We start from the raw sequence: 24,555 nt of genomic DNA, 5'->3' as shown, positions 1-24,555 counted from the left end.
AATCCATTCAAAAGGAAAACTTCAAATATATCACTCATTTCTTGCAAAGTCACCTTCAGAATCGTATATATTTCACATATGTGTGTCTAAAGCCTCAAAGTCAGAGATAGTAGTGGCCTGCGTTTCAACGAAGTTGCTCATTTTAGCCTGAGGAAATTTCCTCAGCTTCCACTGATCTCTACAAGCCAAGTAAATGGTATTATTCTCCTTCAACAAGACTATAGGAATGACTCGGATCATAATTCAATCAGCTTTCCTATTTCCACACAGCATGCTCTGTCTCAAGCAAGAGAGCTGTGAATCTAAACTGTAATGAAGGAATAACAATTGATCTACAGGGGGTCTGTATGCCCACTGCATATATAAAGCCACTCTGTAGTATTCGTGGCAGGTGAAACTATTTAGCGCCCTCAAATGGAAGCAAAATGTTAAAGGATATCATTTTTTGTAATACCTTATAGACTTTACACTATCTATAGGCACACACAGAGGACACTTAACACTGTGTTTAGAGACAGAATAGAAAAGTTAATAAAAAGTAGACTTTGACCGCGGTTCTGAAGGTACTCTCCAGATCTAACGTCCACTCCAGGGATCCTCCCCCTGGTTTTTGTGTTTAAACTTGGGGCGACTATTGAAAACAGATTGATTGCTGCAGACACAGTATCTGTGGGGTCGGACATCAAGCGACGCTGCCTTCATATGTAAATATGCACATAAATGTAGCCAAGCTATGTCGTAATAAAACCATTCACAGGCCACTTTTTACTTTCTCTCAAAGAGGAACCTGATATAACTCTGTGAAGGGTTACATCAGGGGGCTCATGTATATTCAGCACCTCCAATAATTCTCTCTTCCAAATAGCATCACAAATTAAAACCATTCGAGTTGGAGTCTGAAAAACCACAGGAGGATAAGCCTGTGCCGTCCCACAGAGGTACAGTTTGGTTCTCATGCAAACAGAGAGGAGGGCTGGAGACGGAGAGAACACGGTGTACGCAGTGTTTCCTCACTGAAGATCCCCTACTGTCAGAGGACGGACGGAGACTGACTGAGGACGGGGCCAGATGTGCGGGCCCCATTCCACTGAGTCTCAAAAGGAAATATGTTGGCATTTAATAGAAGAATGCTTCAAGAAAACATTAATGAGAAAGTGCAATTAAGGAAGCCACATCTTTTTAAGGAGAAAAACTTAAATGTATATCCAGATGTCGGCCACCCCTGTGAAGACTGTAAACAAAATATGTCCAGCCTGTAAACGCACTTATTTTGTTACAACCATCATAAAGTAATGTGATAAAGTCATGATCAAGCATTTCAACATTAAAGGTGGGGTAGGTACGTTTGAGAAACCGGCTCGAGATACACTTTTTGTTATATTCCATGGAATGCTCTTAACATCCCGATAGCAATGAATATCTTAAGTGCTTTGACAAAAAATCCATAAAATATGTCATCTGTGGAAGCCGTGGTGCTGTAAAAAGCACAACCAATCATTTTATCCGGCCCGGCTAAAGTAACTGGATGGCCTACCTGCCTGTCATGTGGTCATGTGGCCTACCTGCCTGTCATTGGTCATGTGCGCGTTCGTGTGTGTTGGAGGAGGGGCTCTGTAAGGAAGTGGCAGATTTTTTCCGGCCGTGTATTTTCAAATTCTAGCGATCTCGAGCCGGTTTCTCCAAAATTAACTACCCCACCTTTAAACTGTTGAATACTGTATTATCATTACTTGACACTATTATATCAACAGGCATATATGGTTATGAAAATATTAATAGAGTAGATGTATGTTTTCCTGCCAGAAAGATGTTTTTTTATATTATAATATCAAGTCGAATAAGTAAATCTTCTTGTTTGTCTTGAATTATACGTTGATATCAGTTTAATTAAGCTTCATCAATGTTTTTTTTTTTTCATATCTCACACTTAATACCTACAGTAATAGTGTATTCCTACATCTGCCTTGTATCAATAGTGTGTAGGCTACTTTATGCGTGCCTGAAAGAACATCTGTAATTCATGATATGCAGTTGTATAACAAACTGTAGGGCCCCCTACTAGCGGTATGCTACAGTACATTTGTCACTGCATAGACAGTTTCTGTAAGTTGGTTCCAACAGTAGAGATTCCCACATGGCTTTTCATTAACTAAGATTCACTCCCTGATGTGCTGTAGAACTGTACAAAGTGTATTATAATTAAGTTATGTGGAATGTACTAAATATATACACATATTCTAATTTATTTAGTGTATGAGGCTGTAGCCATGTATCCCTGATCATCATTAAAGATTCTCCAGACCTCAAGTATCCAGCTCTTGTTATTGCTTATGAATGGCATCAGTTCAGCAAGCCGGATCGTGCAACACAAGAGCACTATTTCAGGATGTGAGTCAGCCAGGGGAAGGATCAGGATCAAAAGCTGTTGCGTGATCCAAATAAACTGGGAACATGGTGATATCCAGCACCGTCAAGTGCTGCGCTGAGAGGTTGTTTGGGAGTGGACAGGAACCCAGCCTATCCTGCCTTCAAAAGGCCCGAACGCCTTCCCCTCACACAAAGACGCAAGTCTCATAAGCTCTACTGATTGGTCATGTTAGTGTTTTTTGTCCGTTTTTTGGTCACGCTCCATTTGCGGACGTGCATTAGGGTTGGGGAGAAGGAAACAAATAGGAACTTTTCTTCGGGATGTTTGGGTTAGTCAAAGAAATCGTAAAAATTCAATGTGAGACAGAACCTCACATTGACTAAGAAATCATGTGAATAAAATAAACATATAAGCAGTATCACAAAACATTGCATTTACTGGGGTTAGAGAAGCCACTTCCATCAGTGTAATTTTCTGGCTACTTTGAGAGTGACTGTGAACGAAACAAATGAGTAAAGCTCAACTTTTTATAAAGGCATTTTTCTTGAAAACACTTCCCAGCATCTGCAAATTGAGAATGCCGCTTTGTAATAAATGCAAATGTTTGAACTGAGCAGGTGCTGTAGCTGCTGAATAATGACACTAATGGTGTCACTTTTACGATTTGCATAAACAAAGTGGTTTTGAATAATTGCACATTTGTTGTGAGGTTGCAACAAGTCTCATAGGAAAATGTTATCTGCTGCTTGTTAAATACAAACATGAGTTACTGTGAGGGATTAAAGCCAGTATTAATTTTCACCTGAATTTGATTTCCATGAATAAAATATTCTCTTTAAACTTAAAGTTCAGAATGCAAAGATAAGCTTCAAGATCCCTTCTGAGAAACAAACAGGAAATACTTCCACTTGAAGTGACTCTTGAACTTGGAGTTACTCAGAGTACACGGGACAAATTGTCTTTTTTAGATGTTTACACACGGCATCTATTGCACGTCTGTCCGTCCTGGGAGAGGGATCCCTCCTCTGTTGCTCTCCCTGAGGTTTCTCCCATGTTCCCCTTAAACTGTGGGTTTTCTCTGGAAGTTTTTCCTTGTACGATGTGAGGGTCTAAGGAGAGGGTGTCGTTTTTCTCATACTGATATTCTGAACAATCTGTGCTGTTGTATTTGTTATAAAGTGTCTCTACTGTAGGCTATTTTTATTTTATGTACAGCACTTTGGCTCGACCAAAAATCGTTTATAAATGTGCTATATAAATAAAACTTGATTTTATGTAATTTTCCTGGTTTCCAAGCTGCACAGAAGAGTGAGTAAACACAACCTGCCATCCCAGTCATTGTATAAAGGCTCGGGTAAACAATGTAGGCAAAAGTGGCCTCCCTCCAACGTGTACCTAAGAGGTCCAAAGTTCACTTATAAAACCACAGTACACTCACGTGTCTGTTCTGCAGGCACGCAACACTCAGGTGCAGCCGTTCTCCCATGCAAGTAAAGAAGTGAATTCAAGTGTGGATTACTGAGAGATTCATACCCATAAGGGCATGCAAAAAGGACAAACATGCACAAATATATGTAGATACAGAAACAGAAACGGATTTGCATATGACATTCACACTAATTTGCGTTCATTGACGTAAGAAGGTGAAGCCTTCACACACACACACACACACAGTACTTTGTGCTCTGTGTCTGTCCGGACGTGTAGTTTTACAGCATTTGGCAGCCACTCGCATTCTTCGTCAGCTTGACACCTTTTGTAGGAATGATCTCTTTTTACAATGGATTAAATACAATTTAGAATGAAAAGTTATTGGAGATTTAAGAATTAGCACTGCTAGGAGCTGACGTGAAGGAAAAATGGCAATCTATTCAGAAAAAAGTCGTTCTCTGGCATCAACCAAAACAGCCCTTTAGCATCTGCATGGCAAATTAACAAGAACAAGATGAGGGTTATGCTTTGTCTAATGGAAGCTGAGGGTGACTTCAAATCTCTAATCAGATCTGGCATTTTGACAATGAGATGTGCGCAAGAGCTCTTTATTTTTTGGCAGATGGACAGATTTGCTCACGTAAGTATTGTTTTGGAGCCAGTGAGATGTCATCTTATCTTGATACCCGAATCACAGAGTTCATCGAAGGAAAAGGTTCCCACCAGCTTGGTTACAGATTCAGCTTTGTATTGGCACAGCAAGGTGAGGGAGTACAAACTATTCAAATGTGTTCCTTTGGAAAGCAATTTAAACTATCAAGAGAATATATTAGAAAGAGGAAGCGACAGATGGAGGTCAATGAGTTCAAGAACACAGTCAGTGTACTCCGGAGCAGCATACAGATCTGCGTTTGTTTTTGGCTTCCACCCTGCAATAACACAAGAGCACGCTGCAGTGCATTTAAAACTGGAGCAGTATTCCCAGCTTAGCTTTGTTGTTTCAGACGTATTGCACACAGCAGCAGCAGGTGTCAGTGAGTTTGTTTTAGAGTTGCAAAATCTTAATAAATGATCTGCCTTCAATCAAACTTTCAATCATTCTGTCATTCCAACTGTGTTGTAACAAAAGTCAAAGTATTTTGGCCAATTCATTTTATATTGCCACATTTCTGGTGATCCAGGTCGTTTGAATGTCACAACGTGAGATTTATCGTTGTCTTTACAAATTCTCATAAAGATTTTTAAAAAATTGCATCTGGCCTTCTTTGTTATTAGTAAGTAACCTGGGAATCATAAGTGAACCAATGTCAGTTAAGCTATACACGCTATTTTGAGGAACTATTTAAGGATTTGCAGAACTGAAACAAAAATTCAAAGTCTCATACACACAACTCCTGACCTGCACACACACCAGGTTTATGCACACGGTTATTATCTTTGTTTTCGCATGAGACTGATTGTTTTCTTCACACCACTTTAATGACTGTGGTGTGCTTTCTTGGTGAGACTATAATTATATCCCAACCACAGAGGAAGTAGCACAGTGTGGCGCCTGCAAGGTACCTGCCAACCTTTACAACAGAGACATCGCTTAAAACCTCAAATTGGGAACATTATGTCCCTTAAATATTGGAGTTGATAATATCTGAATGTATCTTGCCAATGAGGGGGTTTTAGCCGTGTCACTTTTGTGTCTTGCCTGCCACCTTGTGCACAGTCATTTGTCCTGCTATCCGTGTCATCTGTCTCGTTTGTTTGGTCACTCCCCCTGTTCTTCTTCTCTGTCTGCGCTGCACGCCTCCTCCTCTTACAGAGATTGTTATTCCTGTCTTTCACATAGTCTCTGCGCAGTAAAACCTATTTAACTGGCGTTCTTCAGGACAGCCCAACCTGGCACGAGATACTTATCCTGTCTCTGACCTGCCTCATCATAAAGTTGTTGTCTCGCCTGCCTATATTTGGCCCAGGTGTGGCTGTACAGAGCCAGTATGTTACTGAGAACTGAATCTGGATGCCAGGTTGGAGGGGTGATTGTTAAACAACAGCGCCCTTATGCAAGATGAATTTGGATTCCTGTGTTTACTCTACAAGTGAACCATGGCTGAGTGCTAGCATAAAGAGAGAGTGCTGTCCTAACATGCCCTTACCCTATTGTGAAAGAAAATGAAAATAAAACATTTAGGAGCGGATCTTCTTCTTTCTGTTGAGCAGATAATAGGCAGCACGCAAATAGACATACACACACACCAACACACAAACACACTCACACACACAGGAACGTATGTGACATTTTGTGTGACAAGCCATTGTGAAAAAGAACATATACAAATACTATATGTATGCGTGTTTATGAGCCTGTTCCATATGTCATGTACAGCACATTTATGACCTGTGTTCAAACTGATTAAAGACTTCTGGACACGCCCATGCCAGTTTAGGGAGTACTGCAAGAAATGCATTTTCCTTTAACTTGAAGATACAGTGAACCACATATTCAGGCAATATTTCCTCCATTTTGCTGAAGTCACAGTAAAGCAAACATCCTCAGAACTTAAAGCATATGGGAAAAGCTTGATACTCCCAATGGGTGTTCAATTTCCTATCTGATAATGTACACTACATGCCCGTTGACAGATTTGAAGGTTAACCGATTGTAGGTTTAATTGTATTACTGCAGAATATTAACGATAATGTTTTGTTTATTTTTTCTATTTTCTCTCAGCTCTTATAACAAATCTGTCTGACAATGTGAAAAGTAAAGCCACAGTCAGACATATTAGTGCAATAACAAGAATCACAATAACAAGGATCTAAGGTGTTGCCTTTCCTATGTTCACCAGATACTGTGTGCCTGAGGACAGCCACTCTCTTTGTATCAAAGACTGAGCAGAGAGCTACCAAACACCAAAACAGGAAAATGCAAAAATGAGGAAGAGAAAAGGAGAGGAGGGGGAAGGGAGGAGAGGGCGTTCACAGCTGCTGTTAGTGTTTCCTCTGATATAAGCCTTGGCTGTACTCCCAGTTCTTTAGGTACACTTTCAAAAAACATGGTTACCTTGAGTAATGAGCTTGGGGGGGGGGGGCGTATTGGCATAAGAGAAAGAGTGATAAGGTCTTGATTTGGCTAAGACACAAAATCGAAATTATAAATTATTCTCTTTTGGCTTGGGGTTTACACAATCAGCACAAAGTTGTACCTGAGACTGTATTCGACCCGTTCTTCTGGCAGGTTATGAAAATAAACATTACATTGTAATATAACCGTAGAAAATAGTCTGGTGTACAAGATCAAATCCGCACCTGTGTTTATTAGACGACACATTTTAAAGCTTGTTTGAGGGATTTTGTGCAGGAGAAACAGTGCCGAGATTTGCAAAATGTGCTAGCCTCTTATCATGGTGTCGAGATGACAAGCTAAATCTTTAACCCGTCCCACTGCACGTCTCATTGTGTTAGTGACAGCGATGCCAATGACTGTTTGGAATATAACTGCTGGGCAAAGGTTTTTACAATTACTTTGTATTAATGTTGTTACCATTATGGTCCCGGTAGAAACCTTTAAAACTACATTCAAGATATTTGCACATGTAGTTTAGTATTGCTCTTTTTAACATCACAAATCTCATAATATGGATTTCCTGAAAGATCACTCACAAAATGCTTGTTATGTGTTCCCATTCAAGTTGAACTATGGCGTTTGTTTCCATCCGCCTCAACACAATGTCTGTATAAACGCTAACATGAGAGGATAAATGAGAGCCTTACCTACAAAGACAGGCCCCAGGAGACTCGCTTAGCGAGCTGTTATCAATGGCCTAGATATTACTGCACTCATGGGGACAAGCGCTGTCTCGTCTGAATCTGATATCCCCTTCAAGAAAGTATATTTGAATATGAATGGGAGGAAGTATCCTGCTAGTCTTTCAGTTTATTTTTTTATTTTATATCCCCTCTTGCCGGCTGTCATAGAATAGCAGCAGGGGACTTTGTTTCTTTTTCAGGGTGTTTCTCTGAATATCCCACTGATCGGAGCTACAATAGCATCCTTTCCCTAGACGGAAGTGCATGGGCCCATGAACAAAAAGAGCCAGAAATACAGCAAACCTCTCACTCTAACCACTAAATGGATCAGATAAGGAATTCGTTACGATTCAAACAGATGATTCTGCTGATAAAATCCTGGAAAAAAGCATGAAAGGATTGCCTGTGTTGCGCCAACATTTCAACACTGTTGTGTCTGTCTGTTTGTTATGTAACCTTTGGTGAGAACAGGACATGGTCTTGGACTCAGGAGGAGCTCTAGCCTTTACAGTAGACATAGATTAGTCATGGTTGGAGTGTCAGAACATTAACCTATCGACCGCTACTACGCAGAGACGCCACTCATCACCCATATGTTAGCTGGATTTACCCTCAGGCACTTACAGTACGTGAGAGACGTGTTGGGAATCCTGATCCATGTACTTTTATTGAAAACAAAGCCCTCAAGCATCCCTTAATTTGCTGTACATGTGCTTTACTTGCGTGCAGTTCTATCAGAACACATAATGAAACTTAAATCCACCTTATGGCAAATATGCAACAGCAGTTGTTTTGACTTTATCATTTTATCCCCTCAATCCTTAGAAAAACCCAACATGCAACAGGAAAAGCAAAGTTGAGAAACAGTTATATTCTGTATGTGAACTTTTTATCTCCCACACATCATATGAAAAATAAATGTTTAAATTATGCTAAACAATCCTGAGGGTGATGCATCAGTTTGAACATTAAGGCCAGGCAGAGCGTGTGGAAAAGACAGATGGAAATATTTAGGAGAAGGAGCGAAAAGAGTCATGCACCTTGCAGATGATTTCCTGTTGAATTCCTGCAGATATGAGCTACTACTTTGGCAGCATGGAAAATTATGAACTTGTGAACGGCTGCTATGAGCATTAGTAATTACAAGTTTAAAGGTGGATCTTTCTTCTTTTGAAACACTTTAACCTGCTCTAAAATCTCTCGCCTATATTATTCTCTTGACTACTTTGGGGGGACCTGAGCACTGAGCTGTAACTTTTTAAGTGAAGAAATCTATCATATGTTCTGCTCTAGTCAAACTTTTCTACAGTTATAGATGCCCCTACTGAAGCAAGAAAATGTATTGACCTCAGCTAACTTCCACAGTCGGCTCACATGTACTGAATGGTTGTGACCCCGTCTGTTACATAAACTCCCGTCTTCTCTCTCTGCAAGAGCGAGGCAGGCTCCATTTCCCTTACATGACACCTTCTATGCAGGATAGAAATAAATAGGCCTTTGTGTGCATACAGGTCCCTGAAAGACTGATGACAGGATAGTCGAAGGCAGCCTGGATGTCTGTGTGTGTTTATATGTGAGCGGTATGCTGGAGTAGATGCCCATGAGGATGAGACCGATGGGAGGAATGGAGAAAAGAGAGTTTCAACATTCGTCAACAATCCTCCCAAAGTCCAACTCTTTTCGCTGCTTCCTACGCCCAGCATCTGTTACTTTACAGCAGAAGCATCTAAATGCTTTCAGGCTTTCCGAGGGCCGCTGTTTAGCCTAATCCCAGACTGTGTAAACACCCCAGCATGCAAACATAATGATGATCTGTGCCTCATTCATCCTGGCAGGAATGCAGAAAGAGGTCCTTTAATGTCACTGGTGCTAATTGCTCCTTCTGATGGCAGTTATACAGTATGGCAGGGGATTGAGGCATAAAGCCCCATCAGATACTTGAACTGGCCCAGGGCTGCTCCATGGTACGACTGCCTCTTCTAAACCCAGTGACACAAAGAAGTGAGCTCTTGGAAAGGAAGCATCTTGTTATTTTCACTTAAAGTCACTCTCTCTGGCTCCCTTTTTTCATTTCAGTCTTCGCAGGCACTGCCAGAAATCCACAGAGAGGAAGAGCTTGGTAAAAGAGCTCCACCTATTAAGTTTGCCACTGGGACCAAACCAGTCCTCAGTCCGCCTCTCCTTTTTCTCTTAAAGTTTTATGGAGGAGAACTGAATTTATTTTGAGAGGTTGTCCGCAATAAACTGCTGACTTGACCAACTCTGTGACTCACCGTGATAACTGCATTGTCATCCTAGAAAATGGGTTCATCTGGAAGTTTTTGGTTTTTATCTTTTCCTTTTTTGGGTTGTTTTGGACTTTTTCTGCAGTTTCTTTCTTTTTTTTCTTTCGTTTACAGTCCGTCTTCAGTTCTACAGGCACAGTTGAAGCCAGTGAGAGTTTGGAAATGTGGACGCAATAGTAACAAACAGGAAACCCTATTCATTTCACTAAAGTCAGAGTTTGATTATGGTTCATGGGGATTTGCCAGTCATCTGGCCTTTTCTGGATCATGTATACTGACAACTGTAATTCATAGTGGCAGTTATATTACATTTAAGTTCTGCCAAGGTCTGCCCTCAGAATAAAAAACAAATGTTTTCTTGATTTAGCAAGTTTATTGCATACTTGGATTCATCTGATGAAACAGACTCATTGCACCAAGACGAAAGCAGGTTGCCTAAGATGTTCTCCACTCAGTTTCCCAGCTAGACAGCTGTGTGAAGTCTTTCACTTGTTTATTTTTCTCACATTTTTAATGTTGCGCAAAAGCAACATTTAATGATTTAATGATAATTACGGATGACAGCACAGGGGTTCTCAGAAATGGGACAGGGCGGGGGTGTAGAGGTGACACGTCTTACAAAATGAGGTAAACACTTCAGAAAGCTTTAATTGAACTAAATATTAAAACAACACTCAGGTACTGTAGATTAAATTAAGGATTATGATTGTTTGATGGTAAACAGATGTCAGAGACTCCGGTATGAATCCAATTACACATTACATTGCTGTAATGTTTAATTGGGCCAAAACAGCATAATGCCACGTAACTGAGCGTGACGTACTCCCTGTCTGTTTTTAATACCAAACTCATTACGGCCATTACATGACAGGAGAGTATGGAAACATAAATAAATCCTACTCTCTAAATTACACATCCACCCCCAGACCTTCAAATTGTTGAATGAACACAGACACACAGCTATTTAAAAAAAACATCATGTTGCCACTGCAGATTTCCAATAAATTCAAAAATAGAATATGTGATTGTTCGTAGTGTGTAACCTTTCCTGTGTTTGTCATGTCATCATGTCCTGCAGAAGCCTCGAGATGTAATTGTTTTCTTTCCCAAAAACTCTAGGAGCATTTCTCAGTAATGCTAACTCTGTTGCTACAGTATAGTATATCTCGAGCTCTCCTTGCAGGGGAAAGTGCATTTTGAGATGGTTTCTGTAAGTTTATGTGTGGACTCGTGGATAATTGATAAGGCTTTACACGTATGTCTGTGTGTGCTCTGAGCAGGGAAGATATTTTTTTATGCACATTATACATTTCCTCCACTTTTGTCCTTTTCTCTTCACTGTGCATGCGTGTCACTTTGTGCGCGTGTCACTTTGTGTGTGTGTGTGTGTGTGTGTGTGTGTGTGTGTGTGTGTGTGTGTGTGTGTGTGTGTGTGTGTGTGTGTGTGTGTGTGTGTGTGTGTGTGTGTGTGTGTGTGGTGTGTGTGTGTGTGTGTGTGTGTGTGTGTGTGTGTGTGTGTGTGTGTGTGTGTGTGTGTGTGTGTGTGTGTGTGTGTGTGTGTGTGTGTGTGTGTGTGTGTGCGCGCACGCACCCAGGGAATACCATGTACCCAACCTGCGTGTGAACAGTGCCAGGGGAGAATAAGATAGGCTAATGAAAGGCCTGGCTCAGACCCACTTAACAAAATCACTGTCTGGCTGCATTGTGTTGCAGACTATTGTGGTGAGAAATAAATGTACTCAGTGTGGGATGAATGCACTTTGGACTCTGAAACAGGCATCCACAGAGAAATTGATGATAAGCATCGGTATGAATCTGAAATAGAGTCTGGGTCAGCCAGTCCTTTTAAGGCATGCTCCAAAAATGCATTGTTGAGTTTCTATCCCTACTCTTTCACTTTGGATACATACAAGTCAGTAAAGCTTTTGGATATTCAGCCGGCCGAATCTTTTATTCATCGTGGATCATGAGAAGGACACAGTACGCTCATACAAAAACATTCTTACTTCTCATGCAGAGTTTGTTAAAAATCGAAATGGGAATCCCAAGCCTTCCCAAACAAAAAGAACACAGAGTGATTATTGTACTGCCCTCCAACCAGCAGCTTATAACCCTTAGTGGTGATATGGAGAGTGCATTTCTGAAAACATAATTTCAGCTCCCTGCCTGACTAAAGGTGCAGGTTGTTGTGTGCAAGCTGCAGTCTGCTGAAAAGACAAACCAGACAAATACTAACCCCTAAAAGCAAGTATTATGCAAGCTGTGGTACTGTCTAATGCCTATTTAATGAGTGTGATTATAACAGATTGACTGTTTAACACTATTACTCACTCCCAAATACAGGTCTGTTTTGCGTGTGGGAGTGTGTGTGATGGCAAGTGTTGACAGGCTGTCTTATTATTTAAGTAGGCGCCATAGCCATGGTCCAAACAGATAAGCCTGCTGGCACAAGCCATGGTCACTCCAATCCGCCCTGCTGCCTCCGACTTACATAAGTTTAACGGTTGCCAACTAGAAGAACCGAGATGGAGCAATTGAGAAAAGAAAGAAGGAGAAGAAACAGAGAGGGAGGAACAAACAAGGATAAGAGGGCAAAATATGTGGCAAATAAAAGAGGGTAGGACAAAAAGTGTTGCACAAACATAAAGCATTAAAGAAGAAAGGGTCTGATTCGATGGGTGGAACTGCTTCTCTCTTTTGAAGTCTTTTTGGGATCCGTTTTTTAATGCTTCCTTCTTTTTGTTGTCCAGAAATGTGGCCTGATTTGAACGTTCCAAAGGTATCTGCACTCAGCTTTCCCTGCAGGATGGAGATGTCGTTTTTATTATGTCTCCATACTACATTGACTTTTTTCCTGGAAATCTTTGCCACCATTTTAAGTCATGTTTATATGGCAAGGCTGACATGTATTGGCTTCTGTACAGAGAGTTTTCAACATCACCCACAACATTATACACATTTTGCTTAATGACCACAACACAAAGAACCCAGTATATAACACTTGGAGGTTGCATATATATGATTAAGAACCACAGCATAAAAACAATCTTAAAATAGACATAAAGCAATCATAAATTACACTTTGATTTCAATATCATTACATTGTTTGGATTAAAGTTCAACTGCCACATTAAGTTGGTTTAGGGTAAGGGTAAGTGAAGGTCTATTTACTGTTTTCTGAAAGCATAGTTAGTAGTAACATTAAAATAAGTTAATGATTGTTGAAAGCACCTTTGTGAAACCTGTTAGGTCTCTTTTTCATGCATCAATGACTTTTGTCCACAAAAATGTCTTACTCTTTTCTTCTAATTTGGGTGAATCCCTTCTCAAAGAGTTTTCCAGATCTTATGTTGACAACTTGGATAGCAAGCTTAATATAGTTTTACTTATATATTTCTTAACCTCTCTGCTACATACTTGACTCCACTCTCTGTCGCACATGAAAAGGGAGCTTAGCTGGATTCTATGCTGGTGACGTATCATCAACAGCATAGCATTGTGGGTCACCTGCATGTATTGTATACTGTTAGTGTGTTCATATTGATGTGCTTGTGTTTGTGTGCCAAGGAGTGTGTCTTGTTTTTTCCAGACAGACATATAGATGAGTCATTCCTGAGCCTTGCAGCTGTCATTGAAGACATAGGTTCATTATAAGATTAAAGGGTTTATTTATTAAAAGAGGTATTTGCTTTCATGCTCTTCATCAAGTCTTCCCAGCCAATCCTTAAATAATATGGCAGACTGTATTTGTCATTACTTTTGTGCAGTTTTCAATGTGTTTAGACTTCCCCAAACTGCCTGTGTGAACACAATACTAATTTGTTCTGACTTTAAAAGCACAAAAAAGAAAACGGTTGTGAACATACAGTTGGATTGTTTTAATTATTTCTTAAAACAAGTAGGAATAGTTGTTTCTAGCAAAAGTTTCTCAACCAAAAACAAAAAGTGTGTTTTGAGGTCTATTTTAATTCCTGCTAGCCACTATTTACAGCATTCGGATGGTGTGTGTTATCATTTCAAAATGAACCACCATGCCCAAGGTCATTGTGATGAAGGAACATGTCAACCATTGCAAAACTTAAAATTAGTCCAACTTGTCATTTTCTAGAAAGTGATTTAGATGGAAACCAACTTTTGAAGCGATCAAAACAAGTGCACAGAGAATAAAGCATGGTAAGAGATACTGTAACTGCAATCTGATTAGCATGTTATGTTTATTGTGTTGCTCGGGGCAACTGAACATGGAACCACAGCATGTTGGTAAAGACAGGGCCGAGTGCAGAACGTTGCATCAACTTCTGGCAGCTGCAGGGTGTGGCGGAGGATTCTGAGTTGACACAGTGTCTCGTCCAGTAATGAAGTACTGTCTACATATACACACAAGCAGACACATATACAGAAAAGAACATAAACTTGTACACAAATGATTGAGCAGTGGTTCCTGGCATCTATTGGCACTGCACCAAGGGCAGCCTTTTCACACAGTCGCAACACAACAAGTCAGTAACTCAAGAGGTCTATTAAAAAGCCATTATTGTACATCTCTCCTTAAATTGCTCCTTTGGTGATAAAATCACACAGAGGCCTAATTTGTTGACCAAAAACACCAAATACATACCACACACCAAATGTGTTTGTTTTCCAGTAGTTTACAATATTGTGGATCAATCTCTTGCTCCCTGAGTGTCTCTTTTTAACATAGTCACGATGACTATGACTCAACATATAGTCAAAACCTGTGTTTGAGGAAACCCATACAAAACCAACTGTAAAACAAACACTTGATATGGCTTTTGACTTCCTGTCAACAGTAAAGAATGACTTCCTTAAGCTATAGAAAAAGGTTGATACTTTCACACAGACATCTGCAGTCTACCTACATAAGTCCTGTCTGTGTTTTGTCTTTGCCCGGCCTCCTGTTGGGCTGTTTGTCTACACCTGACTCTCTCTCTAGCTATCTCTCCCTGTAGCTCTCCCTCTCTTTCCCCAGACATTGCTCAAACCTCCCCTCCGTGGCCTTTGTGTGTCAGGTATTGGCTCCCAAGACTTCCTGGAGGCCATGAATCTGTTCTGCCAACGCGACATCCTTCCCTTTGTCTACTTGCCACTAATCCCTGTTTTCTGTTTACATCCATGCCTCCTGCAACCATGACATTGTGTAACGCTCTTTGAAGTTCTGAAGGACATGGCGTATTTCCATTTTACCAGAGCCACCAAGTGGCACTGTTTAATTGTGTTTCAAAAAGGAACGTAAATAAAACAAATATATTTGGATAAAGATTATGTTGTCAGCAAGGATATGACATGTGTACCTTCTATGTGGTAAACATAACCAATGGGAAGATTTGTTTCAAACTATTTTGCCTACCTCATCCTTTATTGTTGTATATATACGCTATACAGTATAGCATCTTATGATAATTCATAAGCAGTGGGGCTGTAATTGTGCTGTATGTTTGTTTTTAGTGTCCCCTTTGCTCTGGAGATGTTTTTCCTTATATAGCGTTTGTTTGCCACTTTTATAGTAGCAGAGAAATCAGAGGAAACAGTGTTTCCTTACATCTTTTCATTTAATATGGATTTGCGTGCTTCCATACGGCCACAATGTTATCTGCAGAAGTCTAAATACCTAAGCAGATGTTGTTTATTTTAAATATCATAAGGTGAATGTGTTCCAGTTTCCAGGTTCTCCTCTCCCCACCTTACACGTTAAGGAAACTAGATGCACTGTTATTTCTGTGACATCCCCATCTTTTGGGCCCATGTTCAGCTCTCTTTTAAAATGTAATTCAGACCGGCATGGAAATGAATGCAACATGTCACTGTCCAGTCATTTACGAGATATAGAAGGAATTTACTAACGTATTGTAAAGAATTGATCCACTGCCATGTAAATAAAGTAAAATATGAAACTGTCTTATCACACAAAGATGCAGACTAAGATGGCATTATTTATTTGAGTAAAATGCTTCTACTAGTTTCACAGAAATGTGTTTCGCATGACAAAGTCGCTTTCCATAATCTCAACAGCAGATTACTAAATGTATGTTTTGCACTTCTTGCAAAGTTATTTTGTGGTTTATATGTTTGATCAGTCTCTAAAGCGCAGTCGGATCTCTGAGACAGCTGGATCCGGTCTGCTCTCCATTTTGAGAGTGGTTGTGATGTTCAGTCGTAAACTGAAACGAAGCCAAAGGCCTGTGATCGTCTGAGGCCAAAGTAATGAACTTATACCACTGTAGGACTTGGCTAGTAAGAAAACAAAGTGCTAATAGGTCAAATAGCTGTGTAGGAGCAGGAAATCAGATCCAGCCAGAGGTTGTAACTTCTCTGTCAAAATACTTTGACTTCCTTTATTTTCTTTTACATTTATCATTCAAAGCACAACCTTCGAGTCTGGGAACATCACCTCCTATACGAAAAGTAATTTCATCTTTATACATGCCATTCAACTTCTTACCTTCTCTTTTCTCGCGGGTTTCATGTCATTTGAAACACTTAACGGACTAACTTTCTTACATGGTTTTCAAAGTGTTATTCTTTTTGCAGCTATGGGCTCCAGACTGGGACATGAAAGTCTGCAAAAACGTATTATTTAAAACAACTTGTTATATTGTTAAAGATTTAAAGGATAGATCATTGTTATGATGTCTATAAACCTGGAGGGGACCTCTGTGGGCTGTCATGTGCTTACATTAGTGGCTGCTGCAGAGAAAACCTCTTTCATGAGGTCTTTGACACTTTGTGAAATATTTTATGCTGCCACTAAGTTATTTATCCTTTCTACTTTGACTTCCTGGCTGACTGACTGGTCACAGCCCTGTGATAAACATGTGTCACCTCACTCCAGGCTCTTCACCCCTCTTCACCCTGCCATGTATGGTGTTTAGTGGCTGCTAAGTACTGACTCAATGCTCGGGTGAAGGTGTGCAGCCAGGCCTCTCCCATTTCAGTCAAAGTTTGTCTATCTAAGCCTTAAAGTAAATCAGCACACTTTCTTCTGGTTTTATTCTGTGAAAATCACCGATCAAGTCCCACCCACACTCAGGGCTCCCTGGCTCTGCCTCAAACACCAAACATAACTTAAGAGTTCAAATGTTCCACTCAGCACATTTCTCAATGATTTACATAACAAGTTTAATGGCCACTGCCTCTTACTCAACAAGTCCAAAACAAATTATGGCATGCTTCCTCAGGCTATGCTGAACATTTAATTTTGTTAACAAGTGGCAAAGGAGAATGATGGCTGCTCGGAAGATTGACCACCCAGGGTGAGGTCACAGTATAAACCTCAGCAACGCTTTCATCAGAAGCCAGGCCCTCCCAAAGTGAGTACTTAAACAAATGTATGAGCTTCTGCAAACCACAGCTTAGCAAGGCAGCTTTCTTGTTTCATCTCATGGGATAGACTGTGAGTACATGTGTGAATGAATGAGTGCGTTTGTGTTTTAATACTGTAAAGGGTACACATTTGAAATCAATGGTTAATCCTGTGAGAAAGCCAAGCCATCAAAGCCACATGATCCGTGTCTGTGATTCCCTCCTGAGAAGGAAAGGTCCAGGAACAAAGTGTCCCTGCTAAGGGCTGTTTGTCAGGCAAACAGTTGAGCTGGCCCAGACCAATGCCCCGTCACACAGGCCATTAGCGCAAGTAAACACTTTTCCTCTGGACCTGAAAATATTGGCACTTATAACCAGTTTATTTATTTATTAACTTTTTTTTTTTTTTAAACGAGATGCCAGTTTGGTGTATACATTCTCATATGAACTACACGTACCTTTTTCACATGAAGACATAGGGAGGTCAATATTTCAATATTGCTTCATTTTCACATGGCATACTTTCTTTTGTTTCTATGAATATTCAACTATACAACAATAAAAGGGTAAGTCCTTGGTTAGTTTAGAAATTAGCTGTGTCATTATGACTGCGTAGCAGCAAATACAAATAAATATTGTGTAACACTTTAAACAAAGCCCTGCCAACAGGCATTATTCCAGCTGGTACTGTAAACACTGAATGCAGTAACCAATAACTCAACCAGTGGCGTAACTATCGACGGTACAGCTGGTGCAACGCACCGGGGCCCCGAGCCGGCAAGGGCCCCAATGGCATTGACCGGTTCACGCATTCTTCAAAGTAACCAGGCAACCTAAATTAATTTGTAATTTGTCTGTCCAATGACCTTGCTCCCTTTCATGTCATGTGATACCTTGCGTGACGAGCGAACCGTTTAATCAACCTGTACTGTATAGCTAGCAGCAGCAAGTTTGGCAGCATTATAAAAAATGTAATAGCTTGCATTTATAATGTACAGCAAACCAAAGCACAAGAGCGGCGCTCAAAAGAGAAAGGACAAGAGAGAACAAGGAGATGTAACAGCTAAACTGACAAAATTAGACCGTTTTTTTTGTCATACATCGTCCTCGAAATCGAGCACTAACGTTAGCAATGTTGACGTGCAGCGGCAGCCAGAGGCTAACGATAGCTCACCACCATCATTGCCATCTAGCTCCACAAGTGAAGCTGTATCCGTGGCCGTGGCTGTGCAACCTTCTTCTCCAGCCAGCCAGGAGGAGAGGCTGGATTTGGCTGTGCCCGGCAGTGGTCCAACAGTTCCCCCAAGGGCCCCAACCGATAGGGGACTCTATGGAGTTATTGAGACCCCCGATGCCAAGATCAAAAGCTATATTATAGCAACCGGTCTATGTAGGCCTACCAGCCCATTCCCCAGAGACAAACATCAAGGAAACAGGTTTAATCCTCTTCTTAGTTCGCTGTGCCATTGTCAGGCTGTGGTGGTCTGAGGCCAGGGCAGGCTGTTGTTGATAGCCTATACATGTGGCGCTTCTGAGTGGTTGTGTATGTCCGTGTGTGTGAGCGCATCAGCGTGCACTTATGTTTGGGGCGATGGGGCAAACAATATTTGCACCGGGGCCAATCACAACCTTGTTACGCCACTGAACTCAACTGAGTATATTCAAGTATAACTCAAACTTATTGGTATGAAAGGTATTGCTTAGTGAAGTTAGTGTGTGGAGGTTATGGTCTAGAACTGATGTGATGTGTTATTCAGCTAGAGGTAAGGCAAGGAAAGGCAAGGCAAGGCAAGTTTATTTATATAGCACCTTTCAACACAAGGCAATTCAAAGTGCTTTACAAAAAATTAAAGACATTAAGAAAATGGCATTTAAAATCAGTCATTAAAAAGGAAAGCTAATAAAATAAACATTAAAAGAAAAAATACATGGATAAAAGTTGCAGTGCAGTTTAAGATGTGAATAGTTCAATTAAAAGCAGCGACAAAAAGAAAAGTCTTTAGTCTGGATTTCAAAGTAGTCAGAGTTGCAGCGGACCTGCAGGTTTCTGGGAGTTGGTTCCAGATATTTGGAGCATAATAACTGAACGCGGCTTCTCCATGTTTAGTTCTGACTCTGGGGAAAGAAAGCTGACCAGTCCCTGAAGACCTGAGAGATCTGGATGGTTCATAATTTAGCAGGAGGTCAGAAATGTATTTTGGGCCTAAACCATTCAAAGCTTTATGTTTATAAAGCTTAGCAGCAGTATTTTGAAATCAATTCTTTGACACACAGGAAGCCAGTGTAAAGACTTCAGAACAGGAGTGATGTGATCCACTTTCTTAGTGTTAGTGAGGACTCGAGCAGCAGCGTTCTGAATCAGCTGCAGCTTCCTAATAGATTTTTTAGTGAGACCTGTGAAGACACCATTGCAGTAGTCGAGTCTACTGAAGATAAAAGCATGGACAAGTTTTTCCAAATCCTGCTGTGACATTAGTCTTTTAATCCTAGATATATTCTTTAGGTGATAGTAGGCTGATTTAGTAACTGTTTTAATGTGACTGTTGAAACTCAGGTCAGAGTCCATGACTACACCTAGATTTCTGGCTCTGTTGTTTTGAACATTGCAGACTGAAGCTCAGCGCTAACTTTTATACGTTCTGACTTGGCTCCAAAAACCATTACCTCAGTTTTATCTTTGTTTAATTGGAGAAAGTTCTGACACATCCAGTCATTGATTTGTTCAATGCACTTACTCAGTGTTTGAATTGGAGCATAGTCTCCTGGTGAAATTGTTACGTAAACGTGTGTGTCATCCGCATAGCAATGGTAACTTATTTTGTTGTTTTTCATTATCTGAGGTAATCCCTTTTTTAAACTGTAATGTGTCAACATTTCATATTTTCTGACTCTCTGAGAGAAGGCACTGATATGTTTTTACAGCCAAAAGCTACAAAATCCAGTTAAACCCAGTTAAAGTCTTATCACTAATGTCATCAGTTGCCGTGCACAGCAAATGTGTTTACCTCTATTGTACGGTCCATACACATGCGTTATTAATCATCACCACAGAAGATAAGAATGGCCTGTAGCATATAAAAAAGTTAAGCCAGGTTAAAATGTAACTTGTTGGATATTCCCAGCCAGTTTAGCTTCTGGAGAAACTTGATAAAGTACTGATAATGGTTATTGGCGGAGAACATTGCTGATATGATAACATCTGCAAATAAATGAATCAATGATGATAAATACCAGTACCATGTTCATGTCAGGTACATCTTATCAGCATAAACATTTCCACAGATATTTTATCTTACAAAAATGGGAAAAACATTTGTTTCCAACTGATTAGGGCTGATTAATGGCACTCAATATAAGAAATGTTTTAGTAAAGGATGTTTATTCCAAAAGGGCAACTTATGTTAAACATGTTGTAAAAAGTAGAGGACTTGGATTTTAATCTAAAACCAAAGCAAATATGTTATATGTATGTATATAAATATGTTTCCCATAAAATCTTAATGGAACAGTAACTTTGTTTTTTAGTTTAATGAAAGGGAGATGGGTTTGCATCACCAAGAGTCTGTATGGTTTCAAAGTCTGTCTGTAATGTTTTTGTAAATATAGTGACAGAAAGAAAACAGCACTCTGACAAACGTGGTAAGAGAGGGGGAAATCAAGATATGCTGTTCACCATCATAAACAAAAAGGAAAATCCCTCTTCATTACTACATTATCAGATTTTTTTTTATCATATAACATACGTGTATAACTATATGTCATGATCCTTTGACATATATCTCTGTTTTACTGACTCAAATGACGACAACCTCAGAGTATATAACATTCAAAGGTGGCTCTTACGCTGATAACAGCTTTGTGTACAGTAGTATTTGCTGCTATTTCCCAGTAGATCTTTACAGACATACCATACGTAATTACAGCTTTCTTAATAAACACTGCAAAGTAACTTCTGGCTCGGGTTCAGGAGTTCAGCATCGGTCAAAACTGCAGCCAACTTGGAAGATGGCAACTGTTAATTTGAGGCTGAATTTATTGAGCAGGAGCTGCAAACTAAACGAACTGGCAGCAACTTTTGAGTACATTATCTTCCATACAAACAGTGTGGGGTGAGCTGCCAAACAGTGTTTTATAAACAGTGTTTGGCAGCTCATCAGAAAAGGAATCAAGCCAGTTTATTTGGCCCCTAGATATAAAAGATAATTTTAATTGAATCAATGTGACTTCAATCTGGTAGAATGAACTTGTGTTTTTGTTAGCCGTTATTTTAAGATTCAATTTTGTTTTCTTCAGTTCTCTGGATTATGTTTAAAGTGTAGTTGTTTTGAAGTGATAAACTCACATTGTAATGTTTAACTGTACTACTCAAGCACACATCATTGTCAGTGTCACATACTGTAACATATCAAATATGCTGCACTTATGTCATGGATGTGTGAATGTAAATAGACACTGTGAGCTGCATAAATATTTGGACATTGTTGAATGTTTTGAATCCATAATTAATTTGCTTTCAATTGGAAGTAAGAAAAACACATACTGTAGTGCTTTTGACAGAGAGCAGTTATAACCTGATAATCTACATTTTATTTGTAATAAGGAAGTAAGTTATAATGTGTTCTAACAGAGTCTCATCTGAAACTCATTTCTGGAACACAATCAATATGTACGCCCTCATACTATCCTCAACTTAATCCATGACTATAAACGCTGATGTCAGCCTTATTATAAGAAGTGCTGATCCAACAAAACGTGATTAGCCACCGTTCGTCATCGGTTTCATTTAAGCAAAACAAGTTCCTTAAGCCGCACTCTTTTTGTGATTTGATACATGGAGTCCCAGACGGAAAAATGTGGACTTTGTACCTGATGTAAATAAAAACTTTCAGTTCTAGTTTCATGTCCTAATGACATAAGCCTTTCTATTCAGTCGAACCCTTATCAGATAAGCATGAACCTGTCAGCAAATAACAGACATACCTGTGAAAGAAGAGCAGGATGGAAAGCATGGTCTGGTCAATGTTGCTGTTGCAGATCCCCTCATTGAACAGGAAGCAGGGGTCCCTCACCACAGATTCCAGGGAGTCCTGCCTCATGATGTTGTTCAACTTGTCTGTGTTCAGGTTCTGGTACATCAGCTGGTTGCGTAGCTGGCGAAAGTGACTGACACTCGGGCTGGTGGGGCTTCCTGGTAAGCCTCCTGTAGAACCGAGGCCCTGAGCCATTGACTCATCACAGCCATTGGCCAGGTCTAAGCAGCAACTGCAACAGTCCAGGCCGATGGGCGACAGGCAGTCATATTCTGACATCTCGAATGACAGGTAGAGGAAAGGAAAGACGCCCAGGTGAACAAGGGAAGATGCAGGAATCTCAGTAAAGGATGACAGACTGAGGTGTATGAAGGAAGTGAAAGAGGAAACAGCTCAGTGACAGACAGGCTGGTCTATCTGTAGTCTAGCGTCCTGTCTTCCCTCCGGGACCAGAAGGGCTAAATGGCAGGTTCAGTTCCTCCCTGAGAAATGCAGTCACGCTGGGCTGCTCTGCCTTCTTTTATCCCTGAGTTTCTCCTGTGGCTCTGCTGTGCTTAGCCTTTTGTTCGGGGCCGGTGCTGCTGCAGTGTGTTGCTACTGTGGCAGGAGAAAAAGTAAACGCCCCAAACATACACTCCCTCACGCCAATTCAGCAGGAGTGCGCTTGAAAGCAAAACCCAGAAGCTGCTTATCACTTTTTTTCCCTGCACTTTTTTTTTTCTTTGGTTGGTGTGCCTACAGACAGAGGGAGGGAGTGAAAAGGGGAGGGAGTGAAAAAGGGAGGGAGACAGAGAGGGTGGGGATTGGGGAAACCCCTGTGATTGGTAAAATAGCATTGCTGGTTACACAAACTGGGCCCTCCTCTTTTATTTTTCAGCTTAGCCGTGCACGAAATAACACAAGGAGGGGAGCGTCAGAACATGCTGGAAACATGTGCAGCTCCGTTGGCTCCACCCTGCCATGCTGACAGCTCAAGCAGTGTGTGTGGGAGGGAGGATTCAGGAACACAAACAAACACTCGATAACATGTCTGGTTTGCTAATCTGTGAAAATGTGTGATTGGAGTTGCCAGCATGGCATGGATGTCTGGCTAGCTTGTGTACTTTAATCCATTTTACATGCTCCTATTGATTGAGTTTTATATTTTGGAAACTCAGGATTTTAGATAATGCAATTAAATACAGTTAAAGATGTCTTTACTCAGCAATATACAGTGAATTTCTCAGAAGAATCACAGCACTTATTGGTAGAGTGGTCATCTACCAATTGGATGTTAATGTCTTCTAAGATACTTAACCCCTAATTGTCCCTGAGCAGGTGACACCTTGCATTGAATGGCCCTGCCACCTTACAGCAAGGAGGTCATGGGTCGGACCACCCAACAACTGGCAGGGGCCTTAAAATGGTCTCCTTTTGTCAGCTGGGGTTTCCTTTGGGTGCTCTGATGAGTTCAACTCTAAATGTAATGGATGTTATGTGTTAGCCCTCTGATGGACTTGTTGACCTGTCCTCCAGCCTCTCTCAATGTGTGTGAGGATGAGTTCCAGTCCACTTCATCCTGCACAGGTTTAGATAAACAGATAATCGTTGGCAATCATTACAGAAACAGTAACAATAATAAATAATATAATGTAATAAATACTTTATTCCTAAATCATTGAGTCACGTTGTTTTCATTATGAAGTGCACGTGTTTAGTGAGAGACAGACCAACTGTTTGCTCTCAACTTGCATGCAAACACACACCTTAAAATCTTATCAGGCTTACACTGTGTTTGTTTACGACTTTGTCAATTTCCATATCTGTTCCCAAAAGGTTTTTGATTGGCCAAGAGCGTGCTATGCCATTGTCCTCCAGACGAGTGTTTCACAAGCCCTGGTAAATACCAGCACCATGTCATTACAGCCCTTCAGACAGCTCTGAGAGGAATGCACTGCTCAGCCCCTGACCTCGGCCGCTGACCAACAAGTGTATTGCATGCTGTCTACAGATGGCCAGTCATGCAAGAACAGAACAACAAGATAATTACAAATAGCATGTCTTACTCTGAGGCATGCTGCTGTTCCTGCTGCAGTAAAACATTTCACACCACACGTTGTTGGGTAGCAGTGGGATCAATTAAGCAGAGAAAATGACTGACTATTGCTTTATTGAGTGTGTAATGATGTCCTCGGGCAACGAGGTTGCTACAGTTTTATGGTGGAAGGACGGGACTGAAGCCTGATTCGGGTAGAGGCTGCCCTCTAGTGTGGGTTTGTTAGTATAGTCATTTAGAAGTCAAGTTGAACTCCATTCTGTTGCCATCATAATGCAAACACTA

General features: G+C 40.6%; 1 protein-coding gene across 1 annotated transcript in view; it reads right to left on the bottom strand.

Moving 5' to 3' along the window:
- tsc22d3 (TSC22 domain family, member 3) overlaps positions 1 to 22,929 on the bottom strand; it is a 35,226-nt gene extending 12,297 nt beyond the window's left edge. Inside the window, exon 1 of the mRNA XM_034230913.1 lies at positions 22,186 to 22,929. Within this exon, the coding sequence (XP_034086804.1) occupies positions 22,186 to 22,514 (329 nt within the window). The 5' untranslated portion in view covers positions 22,515 to 22,929. The remainder of the gene's footprint in view (positions 1 to 22,185) is intronic.
- Positions 22,930 to 24,555: the final 1,626 nt, after the last annotated feature.

This window comes from Gymnodraco acuticeps, unplaced genomic scaffold (assembly GCF_902827175.1).
Source record: "Gymnodraco acuticeps unplaced genomic scaffold, fGymAcu1.1, whole genome shotgun sequence".
Classification (NCBI taxonomy): domain Eukaryota; kingdom Metazoa; phylum Chordata; class Actinopteri; order Perciformes; family Bathydraconidae; genus Gymnodraco; species Gymnodraco acuticeps.
This window is presented reverse-complemented; position numbering and strand designations above follow the sequence as displayed.